This window comes from Chaetodon trifascialis, chromosome 16 (assembly GCF_039877785.1).
Source record: "Chaetodon trifascialis isolate fChaTrf1 chromosome 16, fChaTrf1.hap1, whole genome shotgun sequence".
In the NCBI taxonomy this organism is placed as follows: domain Eukaryota; kingdom Metazoa; phylum Chordata; class Actinopteri; order Chaetodontiformes; family Chaetodontidae; genus Chaetodon; species Chaetodon trifascialis.
In genome coordinates, this window is record NC_092071.1 from 12,442,649 (window position 1) to 12,466,579 (window position 23,931).

A 23,931-nucleotide genomic window follows, 5' to 3' on the forward strand; every position below is an offset into this window, starting at 1 on the left:
AAATCACTATGCTGCTGTGAGTTTGACCATAGTCTGTAATTTTTCATACTACAATGTTGCTGACGCCAGCACAGAGGGGAAAGCGCCAACATGTGTGACAACAGGAGGCTTGAAACTTACCTCAGAGATAAATTGAAAAAATAAACCGGTGCAACAAGAGGCCAGCAGAAAGCTTTGCATTCAGAAAACATGGCCATGAACATTGTGATTTTCTGTAAAGAACTTCCAGGACAATGAATAGTACAATGGTGCATGCACTGTGGGACAGCCAACCAATGTGAGTGGAGCCCAAAATAGCTCAGGTTTTTAGGCTACAGTGCTAGCATGGGAATCCCAATGGAGCTTGTCCCTTTATTCCCAGAGTCCAGTGTTCCCAGGCATGTGTGTCTCTTGGCATGAATTAACTGGTAAGGGCTATCTCTGTGGTTCAAATTTTGAAAGAATAAAAGGAGATGGTAAAGATCTGCTCAGCCACTGTGGAGATATCAAAGTCAAGAAAACTGTCTTGTCTACAAATTTAAGGGCGTAGATTTTCAAGAAGTGTAACACTAGTGGGCTGTAAGCTGTAGGCGGGTGAGAAAGATACATTGAACATTTGACCTAGGGGTGGAAAAAAAAGCATTGCTGAGAACAGGAAACCTTTGAAGGGGCTTAATGATGGATATTGAGCTGGGGAACATGGATACGCTCCCTGGCACTGTTGGGCTGTCAGCCCACCACTTTGGATGGATTGGCTTGAAAATGTGTGCAGATATCCAAAGTCCCGTGAGGATGAAACCCACTCTTGTAGTCTTCATCTCGTTTGGACTACAGACTGCCAGGATAGACTGGGCATCCACACAATTAGTTACAAAATACCTATGGCTGTGCAGTTCTTTTGATAAAGCATGAATTGTACAAGATGCATTGAATAATTCAAGGTGTTTAGAATAGTGTACTGCATGTTTAGGATGTTCTTTTGTTGGAGATCCAGGACAGGTTCTGGAAAAGCTCTCCACAGTCTCAGAATCAGGGCCAGGAGTACGTTTTCACATTCCCAATTAGCATCAAATATGATGCAGTCATTGTATCACCAGCTTCTCTTTTGACCTGCCTAGTGAGCCCCATGGACCTGCTTTAATCTCTGGCTCTTTGATATTATCTCAGCGCAGTCCTCCATCAGTGAGGTACAAGCAGCGATGTTAGAGAGAGCTAGAGATGAACTTAAGCTTCCTGTATGGCCTGTGCATGTCAATGTGTAGGCCTCGCGCGTTGGATGAACTTGAACTTTCCAACGCCAAGTCCTTGAAACTTTCTGATGTTTCTTTAGCGATCGCTCTGATCGATTCCACACTTTAACTTCACTGCACTGTTGAATTTCACGGATGCTTTCTGGTTATTTTGAGATCCTGAGAACTCACTCTCTCATTCCAATAGCGTTCACATGCAGTTCCACAATATGGAAAAGCTGGCAGTTCCCATCACAGGTCAGGGGCTACATCTGATACCGATGTTGAACATGGTTTAATAGTCTTAGTGGGGCAGTTCACCCAAATTACAAAAAACACCACATATTTTCACCATTTCCTTTGGTGGTGTGATACAGATCTGTTTTATTTGCCTGGGTTTTCTAAAGTGAAAAGATGTTTTGTTTTGTTTTTTGTGGTTGTCATTGTATTGAAAAGTGACATTTAAAAAAATTCAACAGCAACTTCTCTCTCCATAAACACTGTCCTGGTTACTCTGGATAACCCACATGACATGCTGTCAACAGATTTCATGGAGACTGTCTTTAGTAAAACTGACTTCCAGTGAAAACAGCTCATGGTTTTTCTTTCTCTAACTTCGATAAACTGACTTTTTAGCAAAGTGCACACAGATGTTTGCACAGCTGGTACAATTATTTCCCCAAAATGATTTCCGTGTGCTTCAACAGCACATCTTGCAATTGAAGGAGCTACAGAAATGCACATTATTCATTTTTTTGTTATTATAATTTCCATTATTCAGATTAACTCTATGCCACCTCCTGTAGCAGTCCCCCAGAGAGACCCCCCTCCAATGTTGCCTCTACCTGCAATATCTGATTTCTAAAAGTCATTGCCTTTAGGTTTTGGTATATTCTGCCATTTGCTGTCACTGGTTTGTCTCCAGTGCTGTTGCATAAGATGCTGATGCTCTTTTATCAAGCCAATTCCTCCCAGTTTGTGTTGTCTCTGACAAATCATTTGGCAGTACCCATTTCTGAGAGATTTTCACGTGGGCTCTGGCTCGTAGCATATTCACAACGCCTGACAAAAGATATGGCCTACGTAACACATTCAGAAACCCTTCAGAGTTCATTTGTGTTATTTGTGACACAGCAGTCTATCATTGTACTGAGCAGAGATTCCATACTATGTAGGATAAATTGCAAATGATACTTTCATGTGAAGTGAAAAATCACCTCTTTGTATTCATGAGAAAATGTGAAACAGCTCAGACACTGACACCACAAATCACAAATATGATGAAACTTTTAAATCTGTTATGTGATATCCTGATTGCTGACTGATTATCTCTGCTACGTAGCTAGGTCACCTATTTACCCTGCTGTAATTCTTTGGGTTCAGATTTACACACATATTGTGTGCTTAGCTTATGGCACCCTTCGCCTGTCAAGCCTGTATTGTTTTGTCTAGAAACATCTGAGCAACATTTAACTGGTCAGGCATACACCCACTGAAACAAAAAAGATTGATTAGAGCTTTTCAGTAATGTTACTGCAAAACTAGTTTGCTTGGAATTACTCCCATTGTATGAAGTGACAGTCTTGCTAAAGGACAGGGCTCCTCGCACAATGTGAGGGCTGCCTCTGCATACATTTGTGAAATCCTGTCCCTCTACCTCTTAAATTACAGTGACAAAAAAAAGGAAAGAACAATAAAAACAAGACCGAGTTAAATAGTTTGTGTGCTCGAAACTCGTTCAGCATCAGGGAGCGTGGCCATGACACAGAAAAAAACATTTTGCGAGACAGCTCCTGAGGGTTTGTGTGGAATAAAACCACCAGCTGTAAATCCTTCACTCATCCCTTCACCTGACAAGCTTTTTTATCACATCACAACACTGTATTATAATTCCACCAATGCTGTCCATATGCTGACTTTCTCTTGCAGCACGAGGCCAAGACAAGCCCCAAAGCACGTGCCTGAACATGAAACAGCCATATGTGCTGGCAGGACTAATTATGCAATGGCCAAACACTGTCTCCTCTCATTGTGCTTTGAAACTAAGTAGCTTTCAGACCAGGGACCAATTTCTCCTAAGTGCAGTCACAAAAAGAGATACATTGATTTGATAAAGGTAACATAGTGGCAACCTCAAGACTAGAAGATTTTTATTCTAGACCTTCCCCTCTGATGTAACTCCAACTCTGCAAGCCCTCATGTATATGGTAATAGGCTCATGTTGTCCAGTCGTCGTATGAGGCATCTGTCTGCTCAACACCTCACCAAGTGTAATGTTCACAACATCTGCAACATGTGCGTTTCTTCCTCTCCAGATGTTGTCTGTGTTGTTCTTACATTGTTTTCTATCAGATCCGTTTGCTAATCATTCTGTTTTACTGATAATCAGCAGAAACTTAACAATGATCGTCAGTTGTAGTCAGTGTTTACTCTTGGAAACAAATGTGTTGTACACTCCAGTCTATTACATTGGCAGTTTAATATTCTCACTATTGTTGTACTATAAAGTCTTTCATTGCTTTATAACTTCGATAGCATACTCCACACCCAGGGTGATATATAATTCTGTTCATAACATCAATAATACTTGGTTAAGTATCTTATGCATCATACTATGATGAGGCGTAATAAGTGAGCTCAACATTTGTCATTTTAAAAATGTTTGGTGGCCATTTTAATTTGTCATGAAGTTCTTGCATGGTGAAAAATCAGTTTTGTGCAGATATATTTGAAGAAATATCCCGGAGGATTGTGGCTCAAAACAAATGACTGTCTTTGCCAAAAAAAAAAAGAAAAAAAGTCTCTTTTCCCATCCCACACATAACAGATAACACTTTGAATAATTTAATGCATGCACAGCCACATTTTGAGGCATAATTTGCACATGTGCAAGCAACTTAGCTCAGCTACACAAAGCTTTGCATGCAGATGCACCCCTCTGCGTTAACTGGGACAGCACGTTTAGCATAAACTGGTATTCAGATGGATGTGGGATCAGTAAGACAAACATTAACACAAGCAGCACATTCTGAGGCTCACTCAAACTGGGAGATGAATGACTTTGATATGTTAGTTTCTGCATGGCCATTCTCTCTGAGCGTGACAGCATAAAGGGCAGAAACGTGACCCTTCATCCCACCTACTGAATACTACTGTTGATAGCAGTTTAATATGCATATTGTTTGTTTGCAGGGGCCAAACAGATCATTTATTTGCATATTAAGATAGGGTTATTTGGTTATACATAATGGGATTTGGAAATACATAAGGGATTCACTGGGACTTTACCATAGTGTTTACAGAGTTAATATCATCAGACTTAACATTATTAAAGCTATTGTTGTTGTCTTTGCTGCTATTCTCCTAACTGTTTGAGAGTCCCCAGTGATATCTTAAATGTCTTCATTAATTTCATTCAGAGCTTCATTTGAGGAGGCTCTGCACTCCTTCCCCCCTACACCATCTTTCTTTCTTTGTGTCTGACTGAACATGATTTAAAGTGTTCTTTATCATTATGGAGGTGATTTAGCCGTTACGGTTGGTTTGCACGTTTGCCTGAAACTGAGGTTATACTGCACGGCAGTTCTTTAATTGGTTCTCAGTTAATTAGTGCGGCGCACACAGCATGAGGATTGTGTTTGTTTTTGCGGTCACTGTGTTGTGCTGACCTGCAAGAATAATAGGAAAATGATGTGACAGTACATCAGATGGCAAAAATTGCAAAAATATAAATGCAATATGTATAAAGAGCTCAATAAAGGGAAACTTTATTGAGCTGCACAAATAAATACTTTTATGTTTCTTGTTATGTGTGTTAAAAGTTGGGGTTTTATGTAAGTTATTTAGAATTATTTATGCTTCCACTGTGAAATCTTAGCGATTTCATCATGTTGCATTAGATATGTTGCAGCTAGTTGCTTAACACTGTTAATTTATCAATTATGCTTTATTTCTAATATGATTTAGAAATGAAGCATCATATAGGGTGTTTCACATTGTCTACAATGACTGTCACAGACTGTAAGCAATCAGTGCCCACTAAAGAGAGGTGATGGAGGGAGAGAGAGCGTAGAGCTGAGAGAGGCAGGTGAAGAACAGCTTCTTTGCAACGCTGGTTTCAAAGCAGCAGCCGACCTTAACAGCTGATTCATTTTTTACTAAAATATTCAGCAACTAGTTCCTACACACTTTCCTCCAATGAGTTTTTTTTAGCTCTTGAGCAGAGTAACTTGACACAAGCTCCAGTGTTGAAGTGCTGCAGTAATGTAGATGGAGGTGACGCAGCCGACATGATGCTGGAGGTGATCAGAGGCGCAACAGATTTGAAATGCTCAACCAGAGGAGGTCAGTGAAACTGCTTTTCAGCTTGGTGTTAAGTGGCTCTTTAAAGCTGGAGGAAAGCATGTAAACTGAGACTCTCTGGACTGCAATGTGACATTAGCTCTTGGATCATATTTCATTGTTTTGCCAGTACCCGAAACAACCCCCCTATAAAGAAACCCTGTGCATTGTTTTAGGTAAAGACGGGTATATTGTGACATGGTTAAGGCACTGCAAAATCAGGAGGTCAGGTGTTTGGGTGTATTAAGTGTCTGACTTTGACGCAGGTGACCGTGATTTGCATCCTGTCCCCATTCAACAGTCAGTGTTTGTTTCCTTGAAGCATGATCTTAACCTTAAGCGAGTAGTTGTTCCTGCAAGGTGTATAAATTCTGTGCAAAATAATACAGGTTGCAAAATGAATTCTTACCTTGTATTACTATTATCAGCATTTTTGTTTTATTATATTGTGCATTTTTTATCTTTACTGTTAAATTATTGTGATTTTACTCGTCAGTTGCATTCACCCTTGGCACATACACATTTGCAAACATTTGCATTTGCACATTATTATTATTAGTAGTAGTATTATGGTTATGTCTGTTATGTTTTGGTAGGATTAGGACTCAATAGCAGACACGCAGACAAGGAGTAATGGTAAAAACAGGACTTTATTAAATGAGTGGAGATTCCAGTTACACAGGAAACTCGTAGCTGAGAGGTGAAGAGCAGTTCATAGATACGCTGGAGCACACAGAGCTCAGGTGGTGTGTGTACTTGCGTTGATGGTTGAGGGTGAGAGGCTTGAGGCAGGTGAAGGCAAGAGGCTGGGCAGTGTGGTGGCAGAGACGCTGATCGGTGCAGGAGAACTCACTGATCAAAAAAAGGGGAAAAGACACAGGAGATCAGGTACTGGGGACAGACACGCTAATAGGCAACACTGATAAATGACCAACAATACCACTAAGCAGGGGGACACAATCTGGCAACAAGTCTTCTGCAGTCCAAAGCCTTTATGCTGCGCTTGATTGTGATCAGTCCCAGCTGTGAAGGAGCCAAAGCCACACACCTGCCCACAGCACACAAGAAAACCTAAGTTTCCCAAACCACTGCAATGTCATCTTTATAGTACTTCATTCTAAGTATTTCATCCCTCTTTCTAACCGAGTGCTGAGCTATTTGTACTGCCACAAAGCTATTTCCCTGCACGTAGTTAGAATAAAATAAGGAAGGCTGATATAATAAATACAACAGATCCCTGAATATTTGAGTTCATGTTTTTGATTAAATGGTTTAAGGTACTTGTAGCTTATTGGTCTTTGTAATTTCAGTTTACCATCTCAAAAACACTCTGCGGCATTCAATCAGCATTAACACTCTGCGTGTCCCCGTTTGAATTATTTGAGCTGGTTGGAGTTGAGCACTAACTTCCAGGTAAATTACAATGTTCAAATAGAAAGAACTCGTACCAGATAAATTGCTGCATATTTCTAATTAAAACGTTACCTCGGGGCTATTTATACCAATTTACTCAACCAGGATGACGTCTCCTCTGCACTTCTGACAGAATGTACTGGTGGGTCAGATAAATGGCGTGTCAAGCCAAATATGTTGGAATAGGGTCAAAATAGCCTCATACCTAAATGACTGAATAGGCTGATTGACTCCCAGAACAACAGATGGAGAAAACGAGCTCCAGATCTTCATCACCATGTCGTTAACATTCTCAAACGGTCACAATTTGCTTAAGTTTAGGCACCAAAACTACTTGGTTTGGTTTAGGAAAAAATCACGAGTTAAAATAAGTACATTACTGTTAAGCAACTTTAAATGGGTCATGGCTGACTTTGAGTTTGACATGGGACACGAACTGCAGTCTCCAGGGTGAAGGTCCTGTGTTTGTTTGAGCCATCCATCCACCCAGCCTTCCTCCATATACAGACTTTCTTTCTTCTTTATACTCTCCTCTGCTCCTGTTGTAATTAATGTGGCCCCTAGAGGTCATCACCTGACGATAAACAGAAATATGGGTCATAACATCCTGCTTGGACAGTTGACCTATACAGCACGAGCTGGATAGGATAGTTGGTGAGCCATTGATAAAGAGTTTGCAAAGAGGAATTGTCTAGACATCTGTTTAGAGAATATATATATTTTTTCTATTTCCACCTCTCAGACTTTTATATTTGATTACGTGACAAGTATTGGGACACTTCATTCGTGTAAACAAACAAGTCACAGCTTGAGGTGGTCGTGATGCCAGCTGAACATCCACATGCTGTGTGTTCGCTGACGTCATGGTGGTTTCTAGCTATTGAAGTAACAGTTCACAGTTACCTGTGGCTGTCATCTAACGGCGCTCCCGTCCTAAAGTGCCTGATGTAAATTTGATGATTGTTGTCTGAAAGAAGGAAAATTCAGACACTTACAAACAGATCTGGATGTACTGCTGGCCACATTTGTCCTTGCTCCTGCAGGAACTGTAAGCTTATGAGAGGGTAAAGCTTAACTTACTGTACAGTAGTTGCCTGAGGCAATTGCTGCTATTCAGTTACAGTAAATAGACTCAAACTTTTGCTGATGTTTCTCTTCTTCTGCGAACTCCTTTTAATTTAGGGAGTCAAGAGAGGAACAGTGCAATTTTAAGGTCATTTTCTTTACATAGGAGTAGCGAGACATGCTTCCAATCCATTTCAGGCTGGCAACATGTCCTGATCATCTGCCTGTGTGAAACACATTCAAGCATGGCGAGGAAGGAGGGTTATTGGGTCATATTGTTCAAACCTAACGCTTCTTTGTCGAGAACTTTCAAGAGGAATCTGAAGAGTAGGTAAGTGGGTAGACAAAATAAGAATCAGACAGTGGTGGAAGTGAAAGGTTTGCCTTTCTTTCCCTCGCGGGGTCGGCTGGGCCAAACTGAGACTGACATGTACGACCAGGCAGTCGGCAGGGCCGAGTGAGGAAGCAGCTGGCACGCTGAGGAAAGGGCTCTGATGTATAGTGAGGATGACAAGATCGCTTATTGCCTTGCCTACAAAACTATGAGAAAATGTATTACTCCCTTATCTCTATCTTGTTCTGTCATCAGCTTATTCTCCTTTCCCGTCATCCGCTGCTAACAACTGCATCCTTTGCTGACCTTTCACCTCCTTTTATTGTTTGCCATCTTCCTCATTTTCTATTTCCTGTTGACAACTTTATTCTTTCGTCTCTGTTGACTGAGTCAGACATTGCCTTCTTTCTGTCTTTGTGTCATGTTCTTGCATTTAACAGATTGAAGAAATGAACAGAGGTGACAGCTTCATTAGAAAATAACAGGGCTGTTAATTGTCCAGATCACATCTTGTGGGAAATGTATCATTTACCCTCCTTAAATGAGACTGGTGCCATACTTTTAACGCAGCCTTCCCACATGAAAGTGAGGCTTTTATCATGCCTGACCACTTTTCCCTCCGCATCACTCCTCTCTGGATCCCGTCCCCAGTCCTGTCATCATTCCCTTGCCATCTATTTTTTGCCCCCGTTCCTCCACCAAAAACAAATTTAAATGCAAACAAGGCAAATCTGCCTTGCATGTCCTCCCACAGGAAAGACATTAAAAAAAGCAAATGAGAGGAAAATCTTTGCAATCTCTTCCCCTAGGGAAGTGCTTCCAGACATGGAGGGAAAACACACAAAATCAGTTTTGGTTCTAATGTTGTTTATTACAATAATCACTCACACATTGCTTTAACAAAGAAGATTATGGTTCACTTTACATTTCCATATGCAATTATGTACACGTGAATAACTTTTGTGAGGAGGTGTACAAACTTCAGTTTTAACACCCAATCCAGCTGTTAGGCATAAAATAATAATAATAAAAAAAATAATGCATTGCAAAAAAAGGCTGTTTACTATGCACGTTTATTCGTTTCCTCTTTGATTGGTGCAGCCAAATAGGTTGCTGCTGCAAATTAAACTCAACACTTCAGACTGTGTACATGCTTTCATCCAGAAATTCAAAAAATTCAAGGTCTCTGAACAGTTGGTTGTCCAAATTACGTCGCATTCCCGGGGGCTTCTGGGTAAATGAAGTTGTAGTGTAATCTAACTATAGTTTACATTGCTCCAAAGCCTGAAAACAAGATTACAGCATTTAATCTTAGACTGCCATCTACGGTATGAATAATTATGAAATGTGATCACTATCATAATCCCTGACTTTAGTGAACAGATGGTTCAGAAATTCTCACAGGTGCGTCAGCGTGCATCTATGTGCGCTTCCCACATGTGAAACACTTGTTTGCTGTCTTGTTGAATGCGTGCTGCTCCCTGTCAGGTTGATGGCAGAGAAACTGAAGTGGGCCAGCTATTGCTCTCTCTCACACACACAGACCCAGATTTCCTGGGTCCATGCCAGAGCCAGTGCACATGTGGCTGCTTATCCCGCCCTCATGCAACAGCACTGCGTGGTCAGAGAAGTCATAAACAGCTGTAGGAGAGAGGATTTTGAATCTGTTTTATTTTTTTGATAATTACAACCATCTGCTTTGCTTTTTCAGCCTTATAACAGTGCTGAATGATACATGACCATTCGCTGTTTGAATAAAGAAACTCCTTTATCTCATCCTCCCCTATTTTGCAGTTGCACCATCACAATTCATAATATTCACTCAACAAATTTAACATCATGTAATCTACTTTCCAGCTCATTAGCTCCCAAACAAAATAAACTACTCTCACGTTCATGAATAAACACATCTGTTAAACAATGCTCCAACATAAAAGATGAAGCAAACACCAAATTTGGCAAACCTACCTGAAATCTGATTTAGTACACAATTACGCCCGAGCAAGAGCCTCATCACAGCCGTGCAGGAGCTTATGTAATGCTTGCTGATTCTAATGTGGTGTGATGACATGGCAGTGTAGTAGAACAGCGGGTCGTTTTATAGGTCAGACATTTTCACAGTTTAGACGTGGCAGTGAATGCCTTTCGAAAAGAAAACACGGTCCTGACAGCTGCGCGATGATTGTCCAAATCCTTTAAAACTTGGGTACATGCAGCTGAACTGTCACAGTGCCAAAGGTGCTACACTCTTTGCTCCGTCTGAGGTGAGGTGAGGTGATGTGCAGGGGACCTTTTTAAGGAAAAATGTTTGCAGGTTTTGAGTAATGAAGGTGGGAGGATAACTTCTGAATTAATTAGAAGGCAATTCAAAAGAAGCTGTCTCATTTCTAGGAAATATTTAACAAAATGATCTTTTTTCCCGGCGCCTTCCTTTCTACGCAAACTTTGATTGCTGACTCTTTTTTGTCAACTCAAACCATTTAAAAAGTTTTACTGCCTAATTTCAACTTAACGCCATAACGACCATGATTAAAATGATCTCATCTCATCTCATCTCATGGCAGCCTGCTCATTGCACAAAATCATTAAAAATAGGCCTTGAATACCAAGTACAATTGTAGGAGCATTAATTTTAAGAACATATAAAAAATTTAATAGTTAATGATCCAAAAACTTGAAAAGTAATTCTTTAACGAGGTCTATTATCAATGTATCCAAATCAGCGTTGTTCCCACAGCATATAAAGGCACATTTGGATGGAAAAAAAGCACAAAAGCAAGTAATGACAAACACAATTTATGCCACAAGATACTGTAGGTAAGACAATACAAAAAATAATATAGTTATAGAGTTAACTGCACAAACACGAGAAATTCTTCTGCAGGGACCAGGTAGCGAGCATGTAGGAAGACCTATTGAAATAGTGTTTTGTTGTGCATATGGAAGGTAAAGTTTGGATTTCATCTTGCAGTGAGTTTCCTGTAAAGGCTGCTTTCGCCTCAAGGTGAGATTATAGCACACAGTCTGATCTTTTTTCCTCTGTCTGTTTATTGTACACCTTTGCGTGCATGTGTGCGCAGGGTTCGTGTGTGCCTCCACCTCCATGCTTTATATCTGTCGTCATTGCTTCATTTATTTATTGAAGTGGGACGCGCTTGCCCACACATGCACACACACACACACACACACACACACACACACACACACACCCTACAAAGCAGTAATAATAAGCATTAATCATTACTCTATCCAGACCCAAAAAGATAATTTCTGCTTTATCATGTTTGAGGAGCCCTGTGATGAAAAGACTCGTATTAAGGTTTTTTAAAAAGATACAAAACATCATGCCTCTTTTCATCTTACAGTGTGTTCTTTCTGCCTGCTTCACATATTCGATTTCTATTCAAATACACAGGAAAGAATGAACAGTACTGGATTATGAAGTCTTATGAAGTCTCTCAAATACATAATTGTCCACAATGAGACATTTTTCTCAGTATATTTGGTTGGTTGTGACTGAGGCTTATGCTATGCTTTGACTTGAGTTTTGTCAGGAGTTTTGAAAGTCATTGACAGACACACATGCTGACCAATGACTGGAAATTGCGTTAAATGATGATGATATTCCCTGGTGGTAATCAGTTTAGATCAGTCTGTGTTTATGTCGTGTTCATTGTACTAAAACTGATATTTTGAGTAAATATTTATTCTTAATCCTACATTTTAAAGACAAATTACAGCTACATGTCCTAGCTGTGTTTACATATTTTACATATTAGTGTTTGTATATTTGAAGTAGGATTATGGGTTTTTTTGTACGTTTTTTAGGATGGCAATACTGCTCTGTCAGTCAGTTGGATACAATAACTTTTGGACCTTTTCACATAGCGCATCATCTGGTCTCTATCTCAGTTCTGCCAGTATTTTGGTTTATGACCAAATACCTCCAAAATTAATGGCATTTCCATCAGTCTCAGCTGTGCTTTGTGTTTAGTGTGTCTTAGTATGTCACCATGCTAACACATTAAAGTATAGAGTAAGAAAGGGTAAACATGCCCACACCAACACACACATACAAAAGAGAGACAGAGACAGAGACAGAGACAGAGACAGAGACAGAGACAGAGACAGAGACAGACAGGGCAGCAATGGGAGCACAGGGAGGGGAAAAACCTGAAGGAGACAGTGGGCTACGAGAGGCAGGTTTTAACTGAGGGACATGAAATTTGGGGTGAATCTTCGTGTGAGGAGGGAGCTAAAGCCTGACGACAGTAATTTTAATGATGATTCAGTTTTATATGGACTAACATCATGGGGTGTGAGTTGAGAACAGAGGTGGTTGGAAACCCATGGAGCATTTGAATCATGACATACTGTAGGATTTGACAGGGAGTTGTGTTCATGCTTGATCCATAACAGGTAAGTGCTCCAGGGGGAGGGGTTCCTGAAGGCAACATAGCGGAGCACAGCTCTCTGGTCCCGGTTGGCTCGTTCCATCTCTGGGTGATAACCAGAGGACAAACTCACAACAGCTCTAAGGGCTTAACAGAGAAAGCTTTCCAAAGCTGGAAAATCAGGATCTCAGTCGGACTGGATGTTAGTGGGGATTCCATAGAAACGAAAAACATGGCACAGCTGGACGTCTGCTCTTTCTAAGGCTGCAGGGAGTTTAGGGACAGCCACACAGTGTACTACTAAAGAAAATCTGTCCACAATGGTGTGTATGGTGGTTTAACCTTGACAAGGTGGAAGTCCAGTAACAAAATTGAGGTTTATGTGAAACCATGGACAACCAGGGACCAGCAGAGTGAGAAAAAGATGCTTTTCTTGGAAAGTGCTTTGTCTCCCAGTTAATTTTATGATTGTATAAACTGTTCAGAACACCAATAAAGTCAGAACTTGGAAATACACATTTTAAGGTGTATGCACAATATATGCAATTTGTTTGTATTTATTTACAGGTCAGGGTGTTAAACCCTCGATGAGGTGAAGATTAGAAATAGAAATACAGTTGCACAATTCGTACATTGTTCATTGCTTTTATATATTTTATTAGTGAAACTATGGGCCGTGGTTTGGTCATGACCAGTCAAATCTCATCTATTCCCTTCTGCCAGCAGCAGAGCGTTCTGTGCCACAGCACTCTGACACTTGAACGATGGAGGAGAGGAGTCCAAAGTGATTTTTCCACAGAAGGAGGGAACTGATGTCCTTGTGCGGGAGGTGCTGAATTGCTGTCTCCACTTTGTGCATCACGGTGCATAGTGACAGTTCTAGGTTGACAGCCACACACCAAGGCCACATGTGCACACACTGTGGTTAGTTGTGTAGAAGCGGCTTGGTATAGCTGTAAATAAAGCTCTGGTGCACTTTGCACCATGCACTTTTAACATGGTTCCAGCAGGTGGATTATACAAGACACGGCAAGCATCCCCAGTCCCGCTGAGAAATGTCTAAGAACAGGACACACAGCCTCTACCATCCCCAGCACCAAGGTCAGGGGTCCCTCCAGTGCTTCAGGTCCCTCCAGACGAGCACGGGAACAATCGGTAGTTGTTGTTTGTGGATGAGGGAGCAAATGCTGTTCTGCAAATGACCTCCGCATGCATCTGTAGGTGAAACATGCAATGAGCCACATACATGAGACCTCGAAGGTGCAATACAGTGACACGCTGTGAGCGCTATGTCGTGTTATATTTCGACTTACCTTTACAGTACCATCTATGTTGTGTCTAACAAATGAGCCTGAAATATGGAATGAATACATGTTTATTAGATTTCATTGAAGTTAACAATACCAAAATCTCTGGTGAGATGGCATCAGTGTATAATTGCTGTACACCTGTGTTACTGTGTTACTAGTCAGCTGAATGAGCCGCTAATGTTGAAACAGGAATGAGGCTGAACTGATGCTATTTATCAAATGCAGCCACAACACTCTGCCTAAACTAAAGCAATGCTTCATTCATGTGACGTCCGAGCTGGATTTTGTTAACCAGAGACCACAGTTTGGATTAAGCTGGAGATCAGATAAATGAAAAAAGACCTGCAAGCCCCAGTGTCGAAGAAGAAGCTCAAGAGCTGTGTCAACAAGCTTGTCCCTCCACTCTGTCAAAACACAGCTACTCTGCAATCCCTGATAAAACTTTGTTCGGGGTGAGGCAACCGGATGTGGGGCAGAGGCTGGAAACCTTTTGTGTGCAATCTCGTCCCTCTCTGCCAACAATCTGGCCAAGCTGGACATGCTGAGATAGGCTCCTAGTGTATTGAAAATCGCCAGGTCTGGTGTTTGCCCAATTAGGACGGTCCTTAGTATAAAACAACGCGATGTAAACTTTGTTTTCTTATTACTTTAATTCACAAATCTGAATCAAGGAATGTGCAGCAATCCAATTTAATTTTGCCATATTGAAGCAGTCAGCTACAAAGCTGTACCATCGACCTGTAGCTACGTGACAGGTGAATACTGGATGAAACTCTGACCTTGTAACGTAATGTCAACGTTAAAGAGTCATATACACCAGAATATGAGTGCAGCTGTTTGATATGCAAAACATAGGAGCACTTTAAATGTAATACCCCCAAAAGTGGGTAAAGGCTGCTCCTGCCGAGAATGCCGCCAGGGTTGACTGTACTTATCCTGATTGGCTTATGCAAGCAAATTCTTTGTGCTGAGATGAGAGGACGAGGGGCCAAACCATCGGAGGCACATTAGAAGGTGTATCCAGTGTTAACAGAACAGTATGATTATGGTGTGTCCAGCATAATAAAACATGTGACATGTCTCACAGTGAGAGATGAAGTGAATGTATTTAAGAGACTGTCTCTTTGTGTCTTCCTCTCCAGGTAATGTATTTGTGGTGAGTCTGGCATTTGCTGACCTTGTGGTAGCCTTCTACCCGTACCCCTTGGTTCTCTATGCCCTCTTCCATGATGGATGGGCACTGGGAAACACACAATGCATGGTAAGACCACATCAGTGACTTCATGCTTCAGTTTACTACCAATACCAGTAAATCCATTCAACGACAAAAACACTTCTTCTTCTCCTTCTGTTCAGGTCAGTGGTTTCCTTATGGGCCTCAGCGTCATCGGCTCCATTTTCAACATCACAGGGATTGCAGTGAACAGATATTGCTACATCTGTCACTCATTCTCCTACAGTCGGCTGTACAGCTATCGCAACACTCTGCTGTTTGTTGCCTTAATTTGGGTGCTCACGGTGGTGGCCATTATCCCTAATTTCTTTGTCGGTTCCCTGCGCTACGACCCGCGGGTGTACTCCTGCACCTTTGCCCAGAATGTCAGCAGCTCCTACACGGTGGCGGTAGTGGTGGTTCACTTCTTGGTTCCCATTGCAGTGGTTACCTTCTGTTATCTACGCATCTGGGTACTTGTGATTCAGGTCAGTCTTCTGCTTTTCTACATGGTTATTTTGTCTTTGTTTAACCGACCAGTTAAACTGGTAAATGTGCTATGAGCTGTAAAGAACACCCCTTGGGCCCAACAATAACAAGAGCCATTAGCCCTCCAGGGTTTATCCAAATCCAAATCCAAAAATGTCGAAATTTGACCCTTTACTGGACAAGTTAGTGTAATTTTTTAAATGCCAGAACACAATGACGAAATACATCATCCCATCACTGCAATCCTTTTTGCCATAAAACATTTCAGTGAAGCATTTTGAGTTGTCATTATGAGTAAGGGTAGATTTAGGACAAACTCTACACACTGCAAAGATGTGGAAAAGCCAGTGATTTCATCTGGATGTCACTGTATGTGTGGGTTTCTGTCTGGTTTTGTGTGTCTGTTAGACAAGAGAGGTGTAGAGAAACAGCAGCTTGCAGGCGTCATTTACAGTCTAATTCCTGTTCAATGTGTTTTCATCACCCAGGTGCGACGTAAAGTGAAGACAGAGGAGAGCCCTCGCCTCAGACCAAGTGACTTGCGGAATTTCATCACCATGTTTGTTGTCTTTGTGCTATTCGCCATCTGCTGGGCTCCGCTCAACCTGATCGGCTTGGCAGTGGCCATAGATCCATCCCGTGTGGCCCCCCGTATCCCAGAGTGGCTTTTTGTGGTCAGCTACTTCATGGCCTACTTCAATAGCTGTCTGAATGCCATCATCTATGGCTTACTCAACAGGAATTTCAGGAACGAGTACAAACGCATTGTCACCTCTGTGTGGGTGACTCGGCTTTTTGTGACAGAGACTTCGCGAGCCGCCACGGACGGCAGGAGCATGAGGAGCAAGCAGTCGCCACCTCCACCGCTCAATAACAACGAGTCCGTGAGAGATCGCACAAACAAAGAATGAAATCTGGATCTTTGAGCCTGTTAAATGGTAATTCCTGGTTTTATGTGACATTCAGACGGTTGTGCAGCTAAAGAGTATCAAGCCGTAAATGAAACCGGAACGCATGGCTTGGTTTTCTGTTGGCTGACTGCAATCAGAACAGGGCACAGATGAACACATTTGCATCTGTAGATGTTTTTTTCATCATACTGGCTAAAGTTGTGAAGAGTTATATAATTAATGTAATGAGTGCTTTAAAGCGTGTTGTTTATAGGAATAACTCAACAACTTTGCTAAAGTGCTAAACAGAGCTTTCTTAGCGATGTTGCTACGTCCTGGAGAACTGAGCCATGCATTGCAGTTTTATTTTGCTCTTACTCTAAAAACAATCTGAATGGTACATTAATATTTCATTCAAAAATGTAATATCCTTTAATGTCTGTTGCCGTAGACTCTTTGACATATTTCATAAAACGGGGTAACCACTGGTAAACACACACCTCTCCTTAGTAACTTCAAAAGCCTCAAATATAGTTCAACTCGCCTCAAATGAATGCTAGATTTGGAGAGGAGGTCTGATGGGGTTTGACAGCAAGGTGGTCAGAATTGCACACTTTACCTGAATATGGCAGTAGCATATACTTCATACTGCCTGGTCTGACCCTTTTGCACTGCGAAGAAACAACAACTTAGTAATAAGCATAACAAACTGATTCAGGAAATTAAGTCACTGATGGACACAAAGCAAGTCGTGAACCGGCACCAGACCATCTTAGACGTGCCAAATAACACCTCTGTTTTATTTTATGGAAGTCCCCCCAAAACATGTAGCATGTGATGTAGCAGGTGGAGGACACCTACATATCCACTATTGCTGCTGTATGCATCATTCTTCATGTCGCCTTTACTTCTCAGCTGACCATTAGGTTACTTTGTGGCATTACCAGGTCATAGGATATGTCACTCTAGGCTGCATGTAAAGCCACCACTGATAATGTCTTTTAAATGTTAAATTGATATTACACCAGTAAAACTTTCTTTTTTTTCCCCCCATTTTTCTTTTTCTCATGCAACATGATTTTTTTTTTAACTGAGCACAAAACAGACAGTATACTGCATCACTCTGCAGATTAATGTAAATACACTAATGTAAATACAGCATATATATACATACATAGAATAAAGCATAAAAACAATACATAGGAACATTCAGTATAGACAGGGTTAAACAGACAAGGAAACAAAATACATATGAATTCACTATGTAATATAAATCCACTATGGAGGGGAGCATGTGATTTAGAGAACCCCAGTGGTGGAAAGTAACTAAGTACATTTACTATTAGTACTATTTTGAGGTTCTTACTATACTTCAGTATTTACATTTTCTGCTACTAGTTCGCAAACTACTCAGCACTATATAAGGTACTTAAAATGACAATATCTCCCCCTTTACCTGCAACATTGAAGTGATGTGCACAATTATATATATATATATATACACACACACACACACACACACACACACACACACACACACACACACACACACACACACCAATGATATACCCAATATCTAAAATGAGTACCTTTACTTTTGGTACTTTAAATATACTTTGATGCTGATACTTTTGTACTGTTACTTAAGTAAAAGATGTGAGTACTTCTTCCACCACTGGATAATACCCACAGTGCAGGACAGTATAAACATTTCAGGAGAGCACAACTCCACAAACTGATGTCACTATGTTAGCAAAATCGCAATGCAATAAGTTGTTCAATTTCACCAAATAGCGAAGTGCAACAGCATGGATGATTCTTGATGCACACAAACACATTGCTATGCAATTCGAAACACAGTCGTTCCTCACGATCCGAAACATTCAACATCCAACATTAGGTGCATCTACAAATCATATCCAGTTAAGACTGAGATAGTCCCCCACCTTAGTACATCCATATTTAAACAAGATGTCTTACTGATGCACTGTAAATGATGCTTCTCTCCAGGCTTCAAAGTTACAAAACACAACAAGTTCAGGGTGTTCTTCTGCCTTCTGTGTCAGAAAATCTCCAGCCCCAAGAAAAAAAGAAGTGGATAAATACATTTACTGAATGTGCAGCCAGCAATATAGAATGGACCCAGGCTCCTCTGCCTCCTACATCATGTACAGCATGTGGTAGTTTTATGCAGTGGCGATTCTTATTCTTCATTGTGAAATACATATGCAAAATTTTAGCTTTTCGCTTCACAGGCAATTTATCTTTGTTAATTAACATAGTTCATTTATTTTCTAATAAAAAAAAGGACTTAATTCACCAGGGAAGCATTTTGGTGCATTCACTGTGGAAAAACAAACATAAACAAAAAGAGCACATTAGGGGAAGTGTTAGGGGTTGTACTGTCGCTTGGTCGTATTTAATTTGACAGAAGAGTGGCATTCAATGCCTTTTAACCGAATGGTGTTTGGAAAGATGTAGATTGTTGAGAAGGTACAGCTCACATCTGTATTCCCATCTCAGGGTGCCTACCGAACATTTTGTCGTTGTCCAAACCGTGTGCAGTTTATTAGCTGCCATGTAAGGGAGTCTGAAGACATTTCAAAGGGATATTTTGTAAATTAGTGTCAGTGTGGTTTTTAACTGTGGTATACTGTTATTGGAGATGTATTCAAATTGTGTGTTTTTTATATATATATCTGAAGCTCAATAACCCCACACAATTAACAGTTTATTATTGGACAGTGCTTATCTTTCCATTAACTACTACAGTTGCAAAGTGCATCTAAAACAACCTCTTGCTTAATTGGCATGTATATTGCGCCAATAAAAATGCATTTGTTTTCAGTGTGGGAATCAACTTCTAATTGCACAGATCAATTATCCAAGATTAGCAAAACTAGTTCCTCATAATAGTTTTAATGTTTTAGTTTTTTTTTTTTCCCACATTGAAATTCATATTGCGGCACATTTGTGTGTTATTATACAGGGTAAAAATGTGCAAAGCCATAGATCAAGAATGGTAACAGATGCAAAGCTCAGAGTTGTATTATAAATATTCATAGGACAAGACAGATGCAAGAGCATTGCAAACAGGGGAGGAACATTTGGAAGCAAACAATGACATTTGCGGTGCAGAGGAGAGTGGAAAACAGGGGTATATTAAGTTTATGGTGAAGAGATGGGATTAAGATGGATAAAGAGAGTGAGTATTTTGTCCTGACAGCAGAGGTGAGAAGGTTATTCCACCTCTGAGGAAGCAGAAGTGCCCACCAGGTCACTGCAGGGAAGGAGAGATGAGTAGCAACAAAAAGTAAAAAAGAGTGATGTTGTTATGGTGCGAAGAAAGCTAATGCTTAAACATCAGGAGAGTGTTTTAGATGCACTGGGAGGGAGGCAAAGACTTCAATTTAAACCAAAGAAATGAGCATAGCTGAAGGCCGTTAGGTGTACATACACGTTGTCAAGTTATTGCTGGGGGAAATCTTTAAAACACCTTGGGTCCTTTAAGGTCTTTTTTCATTCAAAAGTACTGCCTTATAGTTAATACAACAGTGTCAAACTTTGAATATTATGGCAAGTGCCATATTTTCTATTAAACACGAACCCATTCAGTTTGCCTCCATACTGCTTCTTTTTATGTATTCAGGACAGTCGTCTATAGAAAGTTTTCGCTGCAGCATTGCGTAGAAGTTCACATGCAGGCCTCAGGCAGGAGACTCAACTGCCAAAACAGAAGAATAAATATTGTCTTTTCGCATTTGTGTTTTCTTTCTCTGTAAACTACAACCAAATTATGTAACTTTGTTCATCTATGTTCCCTGTGCTCACTGTCTGCACCCTGAATTTGGGCCTTTTCTCCATGTAAACAAATATGACACCTTGCTTGCCAGCTTAAAGGATAGGTTCACTGTTTTTCAACCTGCACGTAATAAAAAATGCCACATGCAACACAACCTCCCAGCTGCAGTATGTAAAGCTAACCGCTCTGCTTCAATTACTCTCTGGGCTTTAACACAGTACAGTAAGGTAAATATTTAGCCATCCATATCCTACGATGAATCTTGTTTTCAACATTGGAAAGATGGCAGCTTTACAGTGCTTTTCCGAGAAAAAAAAAGAAAAAAAGTTTTATTAACTGAAATGAAAAAGAAAAAAAAGCTACTTTTTCCAACTTTCAAAAAATGAAATTTTACCCTGACGCCTGGTTGCCATGCTGTTGTGTATTTGCACCTGAGTGTTAAGTTACTTTCTCACAACAGATGCTACAGGTTTGCCTGCGCTATGTGTGATTAGAGCTGAGGAGAAACAACAGTCTGAGACAAAAAGCAGTGAACCTATGTTTACTTTTATCATTAAGTGTGAATTGAAGATGCAACATATATGTTAATGGTGTAAATACAATTCTGCCTTCAAAATAAACACACAGGGAAGCAAGCAGTGAAGGTTATCACAATGTTTTTCTTTGGGAGATTAAAGCTAAGGTTTCTGTGTGCTACTAATCCTTTTGAGTGCTGTACTCAATGAGGCGACACACTCACAAATGTCTGCATTATGCTGTTTGAGTCCCTCTTGCACTCTTCCCATCATCTGTGCACAATATTCATGCAGGGTTGACATTTTCCTAAAAGAGGCCTCCCCTTTTATTTCTCAGCTTCTGACTTTTTCTTTTCTACCATGTGATCTCTGTTTTGGAGGAAAACGTAGCAGGAGTGAAGCAGCCGCTTTGCATTTGGAAAGACTTGTGTTTGATAGCTACTATAAACACAGTGTGAGTCATTTTTACTGATGCAGTTTGTCCTTACATCACACAATATTCCCAATTCATAGACACTTGATGAAGTCAGAATTTTGTATGCTTTTTTAAATGAATCAGAGACGTATTAAGATACTATGATGATACAAGTTCACATACAATGATATGCTAATTAAGGCTGTCGCTCATCAGGGCTATAGTAAGATTTGAAATACAACACTGATCAGTGCTTAGACTGTATAATGAATAGCTGACATGGCCACCCTTACGTCACCCATTGTTTTTTTGTTTTTTTCTGCCTTTAGTTTGGCATTTTGTCCGTCGCCATCTTGGCTTTTTGTTGCCAGAAATGATCGTGTTTGGATGAGAGGGTGGAGGTGCCAAGGATACACATAGCTTCACCCCTGATTGTGAGGACACACCATCATAACAATTTGTTAATCACAAAGGTAGCCTAAAGCAGCGGCCTAAAGCATCCCCTGCTTTATCATCTGTTTTCCTCTGAATGGTACCTTAATTTACAAAATGAACATCATGCTGCATTGAAGAAGATCTGAAAGCAGTGAGAGAGACCCTAAACTCATTAGGAAACTGTTTAATGAGGTAATAACTCAAGTGAGAAGTGGGGTCGTTTTCTCATAAGCTTAAATGTAATCAGACTTCTTTTTGCAGCCAGTGGCGTCGCCTCCTGTTGGCCATTAGAAGGAATGCAGAATGCCAAACAGAATGCTGTTTATGGATCAGTGTAGACACCTGGCAATGCTGTAAGCAGGTATGAGAGATCATTTAAATATCCTCCTCTGCACACCTCCAGCTCTGATGGCTGCATGGCACAACTCAGACTATGAGCATCTTGCCTCATAGTCTGAGTTGAGCCTCATAACGTGATTTCTGTGTGGTGACTCTGAAGCCTCATTGTTCTCTGCCTTTATTTTCATCTGGTCATTCTCACTAGACAGAGCCCAGTTTTTTGTTTTGTTTTTTGTTTTGTTTTTTTCTATGTGTCATTAATGGGTTATGTAACAGCATGACAACATCAGCCCACAGCTAAAGACTGAAAAGGATGCAGCACTGATCAAATTATGTGCAAGGTACCTGCACTGAGATGGAAAGTAAAATGATAAACCTTGGGAACATAATCAAATGCACTTACAGTGGACTGTCATGGGAAGAATGATGACAAACCACAGAAAACGGGAGACGTAATTTTGTATGCGCCTCCTCTTGGGTTTGCAAACAGTGGTTTAAAACTGTGACTCTGAACACATGAAAAAGCTATTAAAATATTTGCAAAGCACAAATCATATGATAAATATTTACACTCAGTGGCCACTTAATTGGCTGCAGCTCATTAGACGTAGGATCTGTATTTGCCCAGAGTCTGGAGGCATGACTTATATCGTACGTTGGAAATGCTACACAAGAATTCCCGTTCATGCTGTAGAGTTGTTGTTTTTTTTACAATGATTATTATTTCTATATATTTATTTCTGTGTAAAGAGGCACCAGATTGAACAAAACAATTAAAAATGTCTTATAGGACATGAGCAAAGTTAGAAATTGGTGACTGATCTCGCATTTCAGGCACTTAGCCAGTCGACTTCTTGTGTCTTGATAAATGTCTTCTGTTCCAGAGGCTGTGTGAATGTGCATGCTCGTCTGATGTTATTTATGGCTGACGATCATTGAGAAGAAATCACCAACAGGTGCAGGCCTCGATGCCCAGAGGATGGTCTGAGTAGCATGAACCAAAGGGAAATCTGTGGAATGTAATGGAAAATCTCAACGCTCAAAAGGCTTAGTTGTGACACTGAGTCTCATCAAAATGAACTGTGTGTAAAAAGATATGCATTATGTGTACAGTTCTACTGAAACACGATGTTATGGAAAATAAAACTGAGAAATATATATATCGTGCTTTGTGATAGTTGCTCATTAATGCATTTGTGAAAAACATGAACCTTTGTTGCTCTCTTTTTCAACATTGCTTCATATTTAATACCTCAGTAAGTGGTTAAAAGGGTTCCTGAAAGCCCAGATTCACTACAGCCAACACATTTCTCATTGTAGACCCGGATGCCAGACTTCTTAAGGGTGTTTTAACTGAAAGTTTCCTGTGGATGAGGTACCCTCTTAACGCTCAGAATTAGGCTGAATTGGAGCTAGAGAGCTTTTGCCAGCTAGTGGTGCATACTTTGAACTCCCTCATGCCATCAGGCCCTGCTGCCTTGCTCTTGCAGAGCTATTCCCACCTCTTCTTTTATATGAGTAAGGGAGATGGACAGCTGGTTTGAAGGGAAAGAATATTAATGCCCTCAGTTTGGGGAAAAGGCGAGGATGTGAATGGGGTAAGCAACTGCTGGAGTTCAAGGAGTATAAGTTGGGTCATATTAGGCTTCCTGCACTTATGGAAAGTTACATCTTGAGTTTTGTACTCTTGTGTATCCATAAAACTTTAAATGAAATTTACTTCTTAATTAAGGTCTTGGCACTTTAAATAGCAAAGAATTATTGTTAA

At 40.5% G+C, this 23,931-nt stretch overlaps 1 protein-coding gene across 2 annotated transcripts in view; it reads left to right on the forward strand.

The window, feature by feature from the left end:
- mtnr1bb (melatonin receptor 1Bb) overlaps positions 1-23,308 on the forward strand; it is a 36,272-nt gene extending 12,964 nt beyond the window's left edge. The window contains exons 2-6 of one of the 2 annotated variants that reach the window (XM_070983288.1): positions 15,208-15,326; positions 15,422-15,766; positions 16,256-16,651; positions 20,622-20,626; positions 23,126-23,308. In XM_070983288.1, the coding sequence (XP_070839389.1) occupies positions 15,208-15,326; positions 15,422-15,766; positions 16,256-16,651; positions 20,622-20,626; positions 23,126-23,186 (926 nt within the window). In that variant the 3' untranslated portion in view covers positions 23,187-23,308. Of the gene's footprint in view, positions 1-15,207; positions 15,327-15,421; positions 15,767-16,255; positions 18,739-20,621; positions 20,627-23,125 lie in introns of those variants that run through there. The other variant, XM_070983287.1, reaches the window with a different exon arrangement.
- Positions 23,309-23,931: the final 623 nt, after the last annotated feature.